The sequence below is a fragment of the Balaenoptera ricei genome, chromosome 11, assembly GCF_028023285.1.
Source record: "Balaenoptera ricei isolate mBalRic1 chromosome 11, mBalRic1.hap2, whole genome shotgun sequence".
NCBI lineage: Eukaryota > Metazoa > Chordata > Mammalia > Artiodactyla > Balaenopteridae > Balaenoptera > Balaenoptera ricei.
In genome coordinates, this window is record NC_082649.1 from 58,285,662 (window position 1) to 58,302,235 (window position 16,574).

General features: G+C 38.9%; 1 protein-coding gene across 2 annotated transcripts in view; it reads left to right on the forward strand.

Moving 5' to 3' along the window:
- The window catches only part of OXSR1 (oxidative stress responsive kinase 1), a 99,563-nt gene that overhangs the window by 42,550 nt on the left and 40,439 nt on the right, over positions 1-16,574 (forward strand). For both annotated transcript variants that reach the window (XM_059939211.1, XM_059939212.1), the window contains exon 5: positions 11,978-12,033. In XM_059939211.1, the coding sequence (XP_059795194.1) occupies positions 11,978-12,033 (56 nt within the window). The remainder of the gene's footprint in view (positions 1-11,977; positions 12,034-16,574) is intronic.

Below are 16,574 nucleotides of genomic sequence, written 5' to 3' on the forward strand. Positions count from 1 at the left end.
CTTCAACAAAATGTTAGCAAACAAAATTCAACAATATGTTAAGAGGATCATACAGCATGATTAAGTGGGATTTATTCCAGGGATGCAAGGGTGGTCCAGCATCTGCAAATCAATCAATCACTATGATACACCACTTTAACAAAATGAACGATAAAATCATGGTCATCTCAATAAATGCAGAAAAAGCTTTTGACAAAATTCAACATCCTTTCATAATGAAAACTCTTGACAAACTGGGTATAGAGGGAATGTACCTTAACATAATAAAGGCCATTTATGATAAGCCCACAACAAACATCATACAAAAAATGATACTGGACCTCTATCTTATACCATACAGAGGAATCAACTCAAAATGGATTAAAAACATGAACTTAGGACCTGAAACTATAAAACTCCTAGAAGAAAACATATCCTTGACATTGGTCTTGGCAATGATTTTTTGGATTTGACACCAATAGCAAAGGCAACAAAAGCAAAAACTTTAAAAACTAGACCACATCAAACTAAAAAGCTTCTGCACAGCAAAGGAAACCATCAAAAAAGTAAAAAGGCAACCTACTAAATAGGAGTAAATATTTGCAAACCACATTCTGATAAGGGGATAACATCCCCAAAATAGGAGGAACTCATACAACTCAGAGGCAAAAAAATAAAAACAACCCAATTAAAAAATGGGAAAAGGACCTGAATAGACATTTTTCCAAAGAACACATATAAGTAGCCAACAGATACATGTGAAAAAGGTGATCAACATCACTAACCATTGGGGAAATGCAAATCAAAACGACAATGAAATATCATCTCACACCTGTTAGGATGTCTGTTATCAAAAAAACAAGATATCGGAATTCCCTGGTGGTCAAGTGGTTAGGACTCCGTGCTTTCACTGCCAAGCGCCAGGGTTCAATCCCTGGCCAGGGAACTAAAATCCCACAAGCCGTATGGTGCAGCCAAAAAACAAAACAAAACAAAAAGACAAGATATCAGATGCTGTCAAGGATATGGAGAAAGGGAACCCTTGTGTACTGATGTTGGGAGTGTAAACTGGTACAGCCACTGTGGAAACAGTATGGAGGTTCCTCAAGAAATTAAAAGTAGAATTACAGGAGACTTCCCTGGCGGTCCAGTGGTTAAGACTCTGCACATCCAATGCAGGGGGCACAGGTTTGATCCCTGGTCTGGCAGCTAGGATCCCACAAGCCGTGTGGCGCAGCCAAAAAAAAAGAATTACAATAAGATCCAGAAATCCCATTGCTGGGTATACGTCCAAAAGAAATGAAGTCATTATCTCAAAGAGATATCTGTACTCCCATATTCAGCATTATTCACAATAGCCAAGATATGGAAACAACCTAAGTGTGTGTCATGGATGAATGGATAAAGAAATTGTGATACACACACACATACACACACACACACACACACACACACACACACACGTACAATGGACTTTATTCATCCATAAGAAGGAGGAAGTCCTGTCATTTGTGACAACATGGATGAACTTGGAGGGCATGCTATGCTAAGTGAATTAAGCCAGACAGAGAAAGACAAATACTGCATGGTATCACTTAATATGTGGGATCTTAAAACACACACACACACACACACACACACACACACACACACACACACACAGTTAAATTCATTGAAATAGAGAGTAGAAAAGTGGTTGCCAGGGGCTGAGTGGGTGAGGGAAACAGGGAGAGGTTGGTGAAAGTACAAACTTTCAGTTATAAGATGAATAAGGTCTGAGGATTTAATGTATATCATGTTGACTATAGTGGATAACACTGTATCATATTATTGCAGTTTGCTAAGAGAGTAGGATTTAAATGTTCTCAAAAAATAAAAGTAAATATGTGAGGTGATAAATGTGTTAATTAACTCTATGGAGTTAATCCTTTCCCAGTGTATATGTGTACCAAACCATCACATTGTACACTTTAAATATCTTACAGCTTTATTTATATCTTACAAATTTATTTATCTTACAATATATCTTATTTATTTATATCTTACAATTTTATACCTCAGTTAAAAAAAAAGTCACCTACTTAACCCTAATCTGTCAGCAAACAGACAAGCAAAGGCCCAGAAAAGTAACTGATCAAAGATCAGGTGACTACCAATTTGTAAAACTGAGGTTTTAAGGAGTAATCAGAATATGGAGGAAAAAAACAAGGTATTCCCTCCCCCTACACACAAACTTTTGATTAGATTACCCTGAGAGTAGAAGCATTTTAAAGAAAATCAATGTATAGTAAGTGAAATCAGTCATCTATAGAAGCATCTCATTCTAGGAAAAATGAATAATTCTTTCCAGTTGTTTAAGTTTTTTCCACCTGCTTAAGTCTTACAAAGGAAACAAACTTTTTTTAAATTAATTAATTTTTATTTTTGGCTGCGTTGGATCTTCATTGCTGCGCACGGGCTTTCTCTAGTTGTGGTGAGTGGGGGCTACTCTTTGTTGCGGCTCATGGGCTTCTCATTGCAGTGGCTTCTTTTTTTTATTTTATTTTATTTTATTTTATCTTATTTTATTTTATTTATTTTATTTTTGGCTGCATTGGGTCTTCTTTGCTGTGCACGGGCTTTTCTCTGGTTGCGGTGAGCGGGAGCTACTCTTTGTTGCCGTGCACGGGCTTCTCATTGCGGTGGCTTCTCTTGTTGCGGAGCACAGGCTCTAGGCGCACAGGCTTCAGTAGTTGTGGCACGGGGGCTCAGTAGTTGTGGCTTGCAGGCTCTAGAGCGCAGGCTCAGTAGCTCAGTAGTTGTGGTGCACGGGCTTAGTTGCTCTGCGGCATGTGGGATCTTCCCAGACCAGAGCTCAAACCCGTTTCCCCTGCATTGGCAGGCGGATTCTTAACCGCTGTGCCACCAGGGAGCGGTAGCTTCTCTTGTTGTGGAGCATGGGCTCCAGGCACGCAGACTTCAGTAGTTGTGGCACATGGGCTCAGTAGTTGTGGCTCGCGGGCTCTAGAGCACAGGCTCAGTAGTTGTGAGGGCTCAAACCTGTGTCTCCTGCATTGGCAGGTGGATTTTTAACCACTGCGCCACCAGGGAAACCCCAAACTTTCTTTTTATGAGGATAAAAGAGAGTAATTGATTCTAAGGAATAACATGTAAACTAGAAATCTTGGAAACACTGAAAGTATATTCTTAAGACAATAGGATTTTTCATCTAAAATTGTACGTAATCAGTTGTTTTGTACCTAGTTAAAATAATGTGTTAACAAATGACTGAAAAGGGGGCATGACCAAAGGGTAAATGTTTAGGAATTTATTTCCCACACTGTCAAGGGAAAAGGTGCCCTGAAAAACAGGATTCCTGTCCTCTGAATGGTGATAACCCTGTGGATACATACCTTGATACCAGCAATGAACATAATTCAGTTAATACCTCAATTCTGATTCCATGTTCATCAAATAATCTTCTAGAAGGACATATGCCATAGACTGCTAATTGGCCCCTAATATGTCTCCCCTTGTTTTAGAATTAAAAGAAAAAAGACATTTTTTACTGGGCACGTGAACATCCAGAGGAAAGGCAACATTTCATAGCCTCCCATGCAGGCCAGATTTGACTGTGTGATTTCGTTTCTAGCCACTGTGATGAAAACAATAGTGTTCCCTTAACAGGTTTTATCAGTCCCAGCACCACTGACTTTTGGGCTGGGCAATTCTTTGTTGCAGGGGCTATCCTGTGCGTTATAGAACAGATCTAGCAGCATATCCGGCTTCTACCTATTACATGCCAGTAGCGCACACACGTACACACTGCCCCCAGTGCCCATTGCGACAACCTAAAATATCTCTAGACATTGCCAAATACCCTGAGAACCACTGCTCACAGAAAGTGACATAACCTCTGTTTGCCCTTTCCTTCCTTCCATTGAAATGTGGATGTGGTAGTAAGGCATCTTGGACTGTGCAGCAAGAACTTAGAGATGGTAGAGCAATAAAATATGAGGAACCTGAATCACCAACTCTGTGGAGTTACCATGCTGAACTGATGTCACTCATGCCCAGACTGTCATGTGAGAGGAAAAAAAATTTATTTTACCACCATATAGATCATCAGTGATTGACAGACTCTGGCCCACAGGATGAATGCAGCCTGATGCCTGTTTTTTTTTTTTTTGGTTTCTTTTTTAAAACACAGCCATGCACATTTTAGCACTACAGAGAAAAAGTAGTGGTGACAGATATCATCTGCCCCACAAACCCTATTTACTATCCGGCCCTTTAAGAAAATGTTGACCCCTGGTGTAGGTAATAATGACAGCTAGCATTCACTGCAACTTGTGTGTTAAATACTTTTTTTTTCTTTTTAAATATTTATTATTTGGCTGCGCCAGGCCTTAGTTGCAGCATGTGGGATCTTTAGTTGCAGCATGTGAACTCCTAGTTGCGGCATATGGGGTCTAGTTCCCTGACCAGGGATAGAACCCGGGCCCCCTGCATTGGGAGCATGGAGTCTTAGACACTGGACCGCCAGGGAAGTCCCTAAATACTTTTCTAAGTGTATTTTCTACCTTAACCTGATTTAATCTTCACAATTATTTTATGAGTTGGTACTATTTTTTAAAAGTTAATTAATTAATTAATTTTTGGCTGCGTTGGGTCTTCATTGCTGCACATGGGCTTTCTCTCTAGTTGCGGTGAGCAAGGCCTACTCTTTGTTGCCATGCGCCTACTTCTTACTGCGGTGGCTTCTCTTTGTGTGGAGCACAGGCTCTAGGCACGTGGGCTTCAGTAGTTGTGGCACACAGGCTCAGTAGTTGTGGCTCACAGGCTCTAGAGCACAGGCTCAGTAGCTATGGCACACGGGCTTAGTTGCTCTGCGGCATGTGGGATCCTCCCGGACCAGAGCTCAAACCCATGTCCCCTGCCTTGGCAGGTGGATTTTTTTTTTTTTTTTAATAAATTTATTTATTTTTGCCTGCATTGGGTCTTCGTTGCTGCGTGCGGGCTTTCTCTAGTTGTGGCGAGCAGGGGCTACTCTTTTCGGTCTTTTTTGGCTGTGTAGGGTCTTTGTTGCTGCGCGTGGGCGGCGAGCAGGGGCTACTCTTCATTGCGGTGCGTGGGCTTCCCATTGGGTAGCCTCTCGTCGCAGAGCACGGGCTCTAGGCACGCAAGCTTCAGCAGTTGTGGCACTCAGGCTCAGTAGTTGTGGCACACGGGCCCAGCTGCTCCACGGCACGTGGGACCTTCCCAGACCAGGGCTCGAACCCGTGTCCCCTGCACTGGCAGGCGGATTCTTAACCACTGCGCCACCAGGGAAGCCCGGCAGGTGGATTCTTAACCACTGTGCCACCAGGGAAGCCCCTGGTACTATTATTATTCCTATTTTACAGATGAGGAAACCAAGGTAAAGAGAGTTAAGTAACTTGCCAAAGGTCACCCAGCTAGTGACAGAGCTGGGATCTGAATTTAGCAGTCTACTTCCAAAGTCTTCTAGGAAATATTGTGCTAATCAGTGAAGCTGGGCATACATTGATTTAAATATCAATTATAGTTTTTAGTTACTAACTCAATAGAATTTAGATCTGCCACTGAATTATTATTCTTTAAATATGCAGTTGTTATCTTATTTAACATATCTGTATCTCTATTTTTAAAAGTCAAAGTCCTCACTTCAGAACATGGATAGAAGTATATTCTTTTCCCTAAACCTTTACATATGCAGACTGTATATAGTGAATGGTAAAATTAACCCAAAATACACACTGAAATACAGGTTAAGTTCACTGTCTTTTTTAGAAAGCAATAAAGTTGACTTACATCAAGTTCAGGCACAAATTCAATCTGTGCTCAATTTTGTATGACTAACATCTACTTTGTTAAATTTATCAGCTCTCATTTAGCTAAATGAGTAAAAGGGACCAAAAATATTGAAAGAAATAGTGACCTGAAACTTCCAAATTGGAGGAAGAACATTAATCTACAAATTTAAGAAGCTTAACGAACCACAGTTAAGATAAATACAAAGAGATCTATACCCAGACACATCATAGTCACACTATTGAAACCTAAACACAAAGAGAATATCTTGAAGGCAGCAAGAGAAAAACAACTTATCATGTAGGGGGAGTGCTATAGACTGAATGTTTGTGTCCCCTCAGAATTCATATGTTGAAACCTAATCCTCAATGTGGTGGTATTTGGAGGTGGAGCCTTTGGGAGGTACATAGATCATGAGGGTAGAGCCCACATGAATGGTATTAGTGTCCTTATAAAAGAGACCCCAGAGAACTCCCTTGCCCCTTCTACCTTGTGAAGATACGGCGAAAAGGTGGTCACCTATGAACAGGGAAGCAGCTCCTCACCAGGCACCAGATCTGCCCCTGCTTTGACCTTGGACTTTCCAGCCTCCAGAACTGTGAGAAATAAATGTTGGTTGTTTAAGTTACCCAGTCTGGTATTTTTGTTATAGCAGCCTGAACAGACTAAGACAGAGCATCAGTGTGATTAGGAGTTGACTTCACATCAGAACAGTGGAGGCCAGAAGTTAGTTGAAGTTAGCCCTACAACACTAATGACTCCTTTGAACTATAGTCCTCTGCGATTGAAAGATATTTTATAGGTACATACAGGTTCAGGATTGTTATCTTCTTGGTAAATTATTCCCTTTTTTTTGTTGTTATATAATGACACTTTTTATTCCTAGAAATGCTTTTGTATTAAAGACAGGTATTATTTTAATATGGCTTTACTGGCTTGCCTTTGGCAAGGATATGTTTCATTGTGGCTCAGTCTTCCCAGGGTCCTAGGTTTATGAAGGGGTCTCAGTTCTCTTTCTCAACCTTAAGCTAGCCCAATGCCATGTTTTCTGTTTATGAGTGGATTTTAAAGCCTGAGCTCCCTAGCTATTTGGGGGAGTATCTCTGTTCTGTCTCCCAAGGCTTACTGCTCTGCTCTTAAGTGTCCTTTTCATTTCTGAAGATTGAAGATTTCCTTTTCTTTATTTCATGTTCATTTATGTGGCAGTTTCCCCCCCTAATTAATCCAGCATTTCTGTGTGTTTGGAGAAGGGGAATGGTGTATCTTGGGGCCAAGGCCTGGGTAGTAAGTGATGAAAGTCTCTACCGTGTTGCTGGAATGGAAATTCTCTTACACATAAAATCAGAGAAGCTCAGTGTTGGCTTCATATTGGAATCACCTGGGAAACTTTAATAAGTACTGGTTCCTGGATCCAGTGCCAGAAATTCATTAAACTGGTCTATGATGAGGCCTTGGCATTGGGACTTCTGAAAGTTCCCCAAGAGATCCTAACATGCAGCCAAGGCTAAGAACCCTACTTACACTTTAGCCGAGATGCACTGAGATTTCAACAGGAGAAGGTTGGGATAAAGTTGTTTTACTGGGAAACAGAGATGGATGTTTTTAGTAGGTTTTGTTACTTCTCATATCTTTAGAGTCCAGTTGTTATTTCAGGTAGATTTGTGTCAGTCTGGTGGATTAGGTCAAATAATTTTACTCTGTTTCTACTGTGTTTTCTCCTTGACTCCCCAGGCTTTAGAGGTTTTGACTAGGGTGAACAGGTCTCTAATTAGACTTACACTTTTCTCTCTGTATCTACGTACCCAAATATTTTTCCCATTTAAAGAGGTTAGCTTTAACAGAAATGGTAGATATTTAGTTAGTTTAAGATGCCTAAATGTAGCGTATTTTCCAGCTTTTGTCTTGATTCATTTCTTCTCTTGGCCTTTTTCATGTTTTCCATAAACTGTGCCTATTGATGAGTCATAAAAATGTAATGGGGGGCTTCCCTGGTGGCACAGTGGTTAAGAATCCGCCTGCCAATGCAGGGACACGGGTTCGATCTGTGCACCACAACTACCGAGCATGTGCTCTAGAGCCCACGAGCCACAACTACTGACCCCATGTGCCACAACTACTGAAGCCCGTGCGCCTAGAGCCCGTGCTCTGCAACAAGAGAAGCCACCGCAATGAGAAGCCTGCTCGCCGCAACTAGAGAAAGCCCTCACACAGCAATGAAGACCCAATACAAGCAAAAATAAAATAACTAAAAGTAAATAAATTTTAAAAAAATGTGATGGGGAGAAACTTGTGTTCTGTACTAATGAGAAAGTCAAGTATGTCTATGATATTCCTTTTAATTTTAAAAGGAATCTGTAACTTTGGTGCAGTAGTGACTTGTGAGAAATGGCATCAAGCTGTGAAAAACAACACTCACTGTTCTTGCTATTTAAGAGTGGTTGGAGGATTTAACTGTTGGGGCTGTTGGGTTGCTTGATATCCTTTGAGGCAGGTAACAAAGGTTCTTCAGTTAAGGACCATTATGTTGATTTCCAGAGATTTAGTTACAAATCTTTTCCTTGAAAGGTCATTTGCCCTGTTGTGTGTGAGGACAGACTGTGGTGTGTTTAATTGTCCAGTGAGCCATTTAGCTTCATGATCTTCCTCTGCTTTTACTCTTGGAAACTGTTCTATATTTTACACTTTTGGTTTGAAAAGGGAAACATGAATTGATTATCTGGGGAACTGATCAGGAAAAGTAGTCACCCAAAGTGTAGGTTCGACTGAAAATGGATTACTGTTTCTTCACTTAAGACAAAAGCTTAGAAAACATTATTTGAATGGGTAATGCAAATATAGGCTTAGAAATTCAAATGGTACAAATGGTATATGATAAAAAAACAAGTCTTCACCATATCTGCTGTGCTAAAACATGGTGATAAATATGTACTCTTGATATGATGTGATGAAAATGGCACTTGACTTCTGTGGTTTTCCTTCCCAAAACTCATAACACCAGTTTAATCATGAGGAAAACATCATATAAATTCCAATAGAGGGGCATCCTACAAAATACTGGACCATTACTCCTCAAAACTGTCAAGGTCATTAAAAACAAGGAAAGTCAAAGATTAACTGTCACAGACAAGAGAAGCCCCTAAGAAGACATGACAACTAAATGGAACATGGTATCCTGGGAAAGAAAAAGGACATTAGGTTAAAACTAAAATATTTGAATAAATTGTAGACCTTAGTTAATAGTAATGCATCAATACTAGTTCATTACTGTGGCAACAGAACCATTTAATGTGTCATGTTAACAATAGGGGAAACTGAGTGACAGGTGTATGGGAACGCCTCTGCACTATCTTCTCAATTTTTATGTAAATCTAAAACTGTTCTAAAAAAAAAATAAAGCATTTTAGGGACTTCCCTGGTGGCGCAGTGGTTAAGAATCCGCCTGCCAAGGCAGGGGACACGGGTTCGAGCCCGGGTCCGGGAGGATCCCACATGCCGCGGAGCAACTAAGCCTGTGCACCACAACTGCTGAGCCTGAGCTCTAGAGCCCGCGAGCCACAACCACTTAGCCTGCGTGCCACAACTACGGAAGCCTGCGCACCTAGAGCCTGTGCTCTGCAACAAGAGAAACCACCACAATGAGAAGCCCGCACACCGCAATGAAGAGTAGCGCCCGCTCGCCTCAACTAGAGAAAGCCCGCTCACAGCAACAAAGACCCAAGGCAGGCATAAATAAATAAATAACTAAATAAATAAATAAACAAACAAAAATAAATATAATAAAGCATTAAAAAAAAGAAAAAATCTCCTTCCTTCACTGAACCTCTAGTACCCTGGTCTAAAGGGAACCACTTCTTGCCATTTTCTTGTGATTCCTTTGAGAGAGATTTTATGGCAATATAAACATACTGTATATATCTCTCTCCCTCCTGCTTAAAAACAAAAGACAAATGGCAACTTGATGTATGTAGTATTCTTATTTCACTTAATATATTTGGAGATTGTTCCATATTAACATATATATTCGTTAGTATTCGTAGTATTTCATTATATAGACATACCATAGTTTAACTGCTTTCCTATTTAGATGGATAGTTAGTTGTCCTATTTGATTACAGCATACTGGTTTATAAGCCTAATATTTGGAACACAGTTAAGAGGTGGGAGTTGGGAGGTGGGATGGCAGGAGGGAACAATTTTATTTTTGTATTTAGTTGGATTGATTGATTTACTACTCCACATCTCTTCAGAAACAATCCATTTTTATTTTAGTGTTTAGTTGGATGGATGGATTGATTTAATGATTCACTTATCTCCATAAGAAGATTTAAGGCAGGTTGTCGTCTATTATTTAAATCTATTTGATGAGTATCTGGGAGATGCCCCCTATGCACTAATTATAATATTAAGTAAGTACAGATGATATAGAAATGTACTAAGATATGACTCATGGTGAAATGAGAAAGATTATATTTTTATGATCTGTACTAACATTATAGCCTGCTGCAGAAACACAGAGGAGGAAGTGACTAAACTATACATTGGTTTTTCCGTTAAGTTTTAGATATCATTCCAGATGAGCTCAGAAAAAGGAGTTGAAGGTTCATTGTTGCCTTAGTTGAATGGTCTTGTCACCAAGGGAAGGAAATATCCTCAGTTCTCTCCTGTTCATGGTGTAGACTTTAGGTTTGTAGAGCAAAGTGAGCCAACTTCCATTCTAAGTCAGCCTCTGGGAAAGGTCCTATAAATTGCTTGGATTTATAAGCAGAAAAAAATACTCAGTAACATGATTTCCGAATGATTCAGTATATATTCAGGAAAGGTATTGTATACTCTTGGTATGGTGACGTTGCTACACACAGTTGTGAAACTGTTGTTCATTGTTTACCGAGGAATGGTTATAGCTAAGGATAGGGGAAAGAAGACAGGGACAAGGAAGAGATGAAGTGTCCTTTCACTGGTTCTTTTTCCTGACAAACGGTCTTCTTCCATGAGCTAGCCTCGCTTTTCTTTCTTGTCTAGCTTGAAGGCCTGGCTCTTTTTTATTTAATTATACTTATTTTTAATTATGAAACAAATAGGTGAGTCCATTCCCACAAGACTCTGATCCCACTCCTCTCCACTAAAGGAAATAAATTCATTGCTCTCTGTGTATGGAAAGGGGTGTGTGTGTTTTTGTGTGTGTAACATTAATGGTGGCGTACAAAATGCACTGTCCTATTTGATTTGTTCACTTAGCAGTATGTATTATGTATTAGAGGGCATGACATGTTGATTGACCTTAATCCATTTCATGGATGTAACAGAATTAATTTAATCTTTTTGCTGTTGTTGGCTTTCTAGGTTGCTACCATTTTTGGTTGGTTATTACAAACAATTCTGTAGACAACCCCCTTGTACATTCTGTGAACATTGTGAGAGTTTCTCTAGGTTATCAAAGAAGTGGATTACTCATAGGAATTAGGGATTGTAAATTTTGCTAGATATTACTGACACATTATTGCATGAGAAAAACAAGTTGTAGATTTGAAGGGATAGTACAGTATCATTTATGTTGGAAGAAAAGCCCAGATATGTCACAGGAACATATTCTGTTAACTAGACGGATAATGGTTGAAAACTTTGGAGAGAATACTAGACTTGAGAACAGTGGTCAAAAGGAACTTTGGCCTTTTCAGTGATGTTTAGGTTTTTATAACAGGAATGTGTTCATGTATTACTTGAGTTGTTATATATAGTTACTAATAAGAATATAGAGATATTTGAATAATTTACATCATGTATTTATGCCACAGGCATAGAATAGTCCCTGTTTTCAACCACATACCATTTAAAAATTTTGATCATATATTAGGGTGTAGAAAAAAATCATTGTATTTTAAAAAGTAGATAAGGTGATAGTAAGTGAGGGGTCACATTCTTTGGCCACTATTATCTCAATTGAGTATTTAATAACCTCAGATTTTCCAAATTTAATAGCAAAAAGCTATATGTTATTGTTTACAATGTTTGGATTCTAGTACAAGTGACTACAATTTTTAAAATTCTACTGTTGGCCTTAATACCCTTTACTGCAAAATAGAACATTTAAATATTGACAGTGTTGTGGTGAATATAGTGAACTGCTTAAGTTATGTAACTCCAAAGAATAGGTGTTTTTTAATAAGTGATTTTTTTTTTTTTCTTAAAGAGATGTGAAAGCTGGCAATATTCTTCTTGGAGAAGATGGCTCAGTACAGATTGCAGGTAATGATTAGTATTTCTTTTTATTTTGGTTTAATGGTTGATAGAACCACATTACTTATCTGTTATGTTTTCTTAGTCAGTTTTCTCTTCTATCCCCTGGACCCTCTTTGGTCAAACATACTATGTTGACACATCCCTACTGACTCTCAAGATATCTTCCACTACTCATCCTTCATTTTCAGTCTTAGGCATTTTCTAACCATTGCTCATTACCTTACAATTATCTACTCCTTATCCCCATTAAAGTCGTCATCTGTGGGTTTTCATAGCATTCTTTACTTTCTTTTAAAGGAGAAGTAGTCAAGAAACCTCATTGCGTTTAAGAATAAATATGCTACAGAGGGGTGATACAGAACTGCTTCTGTCCTGGGAGAAATGGGGTATTTGCCAATTAGGAAGAGGCATCTGAGATGTGGAAGTGTACTTTTGGCAGATTCAGAGCTAAAGAGATAAGAATTGGAGTCCAAGGCCTGCCAGTGTTGCTATCCTTTTGAAATGCCCCCTCCACCAGGGTGAAACTCCAGAATAGCTAAACTGCAGGATTGTAGATCAAGCAGATCATCTTGAGAAAAAACCTCATCTTGGTCCCACACTGCTGGAACAGTCAGGTGTTTGGCAGGAAGAAGATAACCACCCAAACCTTGAATTGTTTCTTCAGCTTTAGAAGATAATTTAGGCACACATCTTCATGTCCTCAGGTAAGGGAATATTTTAACCAAGCCACATCATGTTCTAACGTAAAGAAAAAGACTGATAAATTTGGCTCCTGTAAAATTAGCAACTACTGTTCATCAAAAGAAGAACAGTTTGTCTCCATTAATAAGTAAAAAAGCAAAACCACAGAGAAGATATTTGCAGCATGAATAACTTGACAAGGGGCTCAAATTTAGAACATACAAAGAACTCATTAAGGAAAAATCAGATAATCTCAAATGACATCAAAACATAAATATAATAAAAGGTGGTCAACCTCACTAGTTAGCAATTAAATGCAAAGTAAAATAACATTGGGATACCACATTATACTGACTGACCTAGCAAACACATCTGACAGTACTAGTTATCAGTGTGGATGTAAAGCAAGGGAGAATCTCACCCTCTGATGGTGGGAATATCAACAGTACCAACACTTTATTAAGTTGAAGATATGCATACCCAGAGACTTTAGCTTCTAGGTGTATGGCATAGAGAAACTCATACTTCAGTGTGCCATAGTGCTCATAAGCATTGAAAGTTTGAAACAGTCCCAGGTCTTTTGTTAGTAGAATGGATAAGTAAATTGTAGTTAATTTATACTTTGGAATACTATATAGTGATGAAAATGAATAGAACTACAACTGTATACAAAAGCATTAAATAAATTATAAAAATATAGAGTGAACGAAGCTAGTCAGAATATATAGCTTGTGATTCCATTTATATAAGTTCAAAACCAGGCACAATTATACTGTATTGTTTAGAGAAGCAAAATCAAGTGGTAAGAAACTAAAGAAGAGAGAATTCTGGGAAGATGGCAGAGTAGGAAGCACCAAGAATCTTCTCCCCGCCTAAACAACAATTGAATTGGCAGAATTTGTCTAATGTTGGAATTCTGCATTTTTTGCTTGAAAATTCTAGGGCAAGACTTGGAAGGTAAATTACAGTTAATTTCAGTTAATTTCAGAGCTGCTCATTCCTCACCTATCAGCCACCTGGCAGGCAGCTATGCACATGTTTTTGGAGCAGCTTGCAGGAACCATGGTGGCAGAAAAGATCCTGTCCTCCAAATATCCAGCATATGCTCTGATTACTGATTGCTTCTGATCACAGAGGTGCAAAGAGACAGGCAGCCATTGTTGTTGCAGCTCCTCCCTTCCAAGTGATTTCCAAGGGACTTTAACAGGCCATAGCCTTTTTTTCCTTCCCTTCTCTTCTCTTCTTGCCCTTTTTGAAGCCTGACTTTAAAGACTAAGACATCAAAAAACAACTACAGGGGGGAAAAAAACCAAAACAAAACTATAGAGACTTTCCTGGCAGTCCAGTGGTTAGGACTCTGCGCTTTCACTGCTGAGGGCCTGGGTTTGATTCCCTGGTCGGGGAACTAAGATCCCACAAGCCACGTGGCTGTCCAAAAAAAAACAAAAACAAAAAACAAAACTACATTTGCAGGGAAAATTGGAAAGTGAATGTTCATTCCCAGGAAGAGGTGCAGAAAAGATCTGAGAAGATCTTAACTTTACATTTCAGGCCGGTGCTTAGCACAGATACAGCCTACCACAACCCCAAAAAAACAAAAACAATAACAAAAAACAGCAAACCCCAGGAAAGGGGGAGAATCTGATTTCCAGCATTACCACCTTATTAGATTCAAATGTCCAGTCTTCAACAGCAACAAAAAAATCACAAAGCACTCAGTGAAACAGGAAAGTATGGCCTATTCAAAGGAAATAAATAAACAAACAGAAACTATCACTGGAAAAGGCCTGATGGCAGATCTACTAGACAAAGACTTTAAAACAACCATCTTAAAATGTTCAGAGAATTAAAGGAATATATGGAAAAACTCAAAACAATGATGTGTGAATAAAATCTAAATATCAATAAGGAGAGAAAACCTCAAAAGAAACCAAAAAGAAATTCTGGAGCTACAATAACTTGTATTGTGAAATGAAAAACTCACTAGAAGGATTTAAGTGCAGATTTGAGCTGGCAGAAGAAATAATTGGTGAACTTGAAGATAGAAAAATGGAAATTATCAAGTCTGAGGAACAGAAAGGAAAATGATTGAAGAAAAGTGAATAGAGCCTGAGGGACCTGTTTGGATACCATTAAGCAGACCAACATACACACTGTGGGAGGCCTAGAAGGAGAAGAAAGGGGCAGAGAGAATATTTGAAGAAACAATGGCTGGAAACATCTCAAATTTGATGAAAGACATGAATATAAACATCTAAGAAGCTCAGTGATCTCCAGCTAAGGTGAACTCTGAGAGACTCACGGACTCACATTATAATCAAACTTATGAAAGGCAAAGACAAAGAATTTTGAAAACAGCAAGAGAAAAGTGACTCATCACATACAAGGGGTCCTAAATAAGGTTGTCAGCAGATTTCTCATCAGAAACTTCGGAGGCCAGAAGGCAGAGAGACAATATATTCAAAGTGCTGAAAGAAAAAAGTGTCAACCAAGAATCATATATCCAGTAAAACTGTTTTTCAAAAATGAGGGAGAAATTAAGACATTTCCAGATAAACAAAAGCTGAGGGAATAGACCTGCCCTGCAAGAAATGCTCAAGGGAGTCTTACAAGGTAAAATGAGAGGACCCTGGACAGTAACTGCAAGCAGTATGAAGAAATAAAGATCTCAGTAAAGGTAAATACATGGGGATGTATAAAAGCTAGTATTATGGTAACAATGGTTTGTAACTGCACTTTTTGTTTTCTACATAATTTAAGAGACTGATACATTACTAAAAACAGTTATTGGTCTAAAACTTGATATTACAGTAACATTGGTTTGTAACTCCAAGTCTTCTTTTCTACGTAATTTAAGAGACTAATGCATTTAAAAGAATGATTAGTTCATGTTTTTGAGCACACAGTTTATTAAGATGTAATTTTGTGATGACAACGACAACTAAAAGAGGTGAGAATAGTGCTGTAAAGAAGAAGAGTTTTTGTATGTTATTGAAGTTAAGCTGATGTAAATTCAAATTAGATTGTTAAAACTTTACCATGGTAAATGTAATCCCTATGGTAACCGTAAAGAGAATAGCTATAGAACATAAACAAAAGAAAATGAGAAAAAAAATTAAGCATTTTACAACAAAAAATTAAGCACAAAATAAGTAATATAGGAAATGAGGGACAAAAAAGCTATAAGTCATATGAAAAAAATAACACAATGACAGAAGTAAGTCCCTCCTTATCAGTAATTGCTTTAAATGTAAATGAATTAACTGTCCAATTAAAGACAGAGATTGGGCTTCCCTGGTGGTGCAGTGGTTGCGAATCTGCCTGCCAATGCAGGGGACACGGGTTCGAGCCCTGGTCTGGGAAGATCCCACATGCCACAGAGCAACTGGGCCCGTGAGCCACAATTACTGAGCCTGCGCGTCTGGAGCCTGTGCTCGGCAACAAGAGAGGCCGCGATAGTGAGAGGCCTGTGCACCGCGATGAAGAGGGGCCCACGCTTGCCACAACTGGAGAAAGCCCTCGCACAGAAACGAAGACCTGACACAGCCATAAATAAATAAATAAATAACAAAACAGGCTGGAAGTTGACAGTAGTTTAAAAAAAAAAAAGAGAGATTAACAGGATGGATAAAAACATGATCCAATTATACGCTATCTGTAAGCAAGTCACTTTAGATCCAAAGATACAAATAGATTGAAAGTGAAAGGATGGAAAAATATATTCTATGCAAATAGTAACTAACTAAAAGAGAGCAGAGGTGGCTACTCTAATGTCAGACAAAATAGACTTTAAATCAAAAAAGGCTACCAGGATGTGGGGGGTGGGGGTGAATTGGAAGATTGGGATTGACATATATACACTAGTA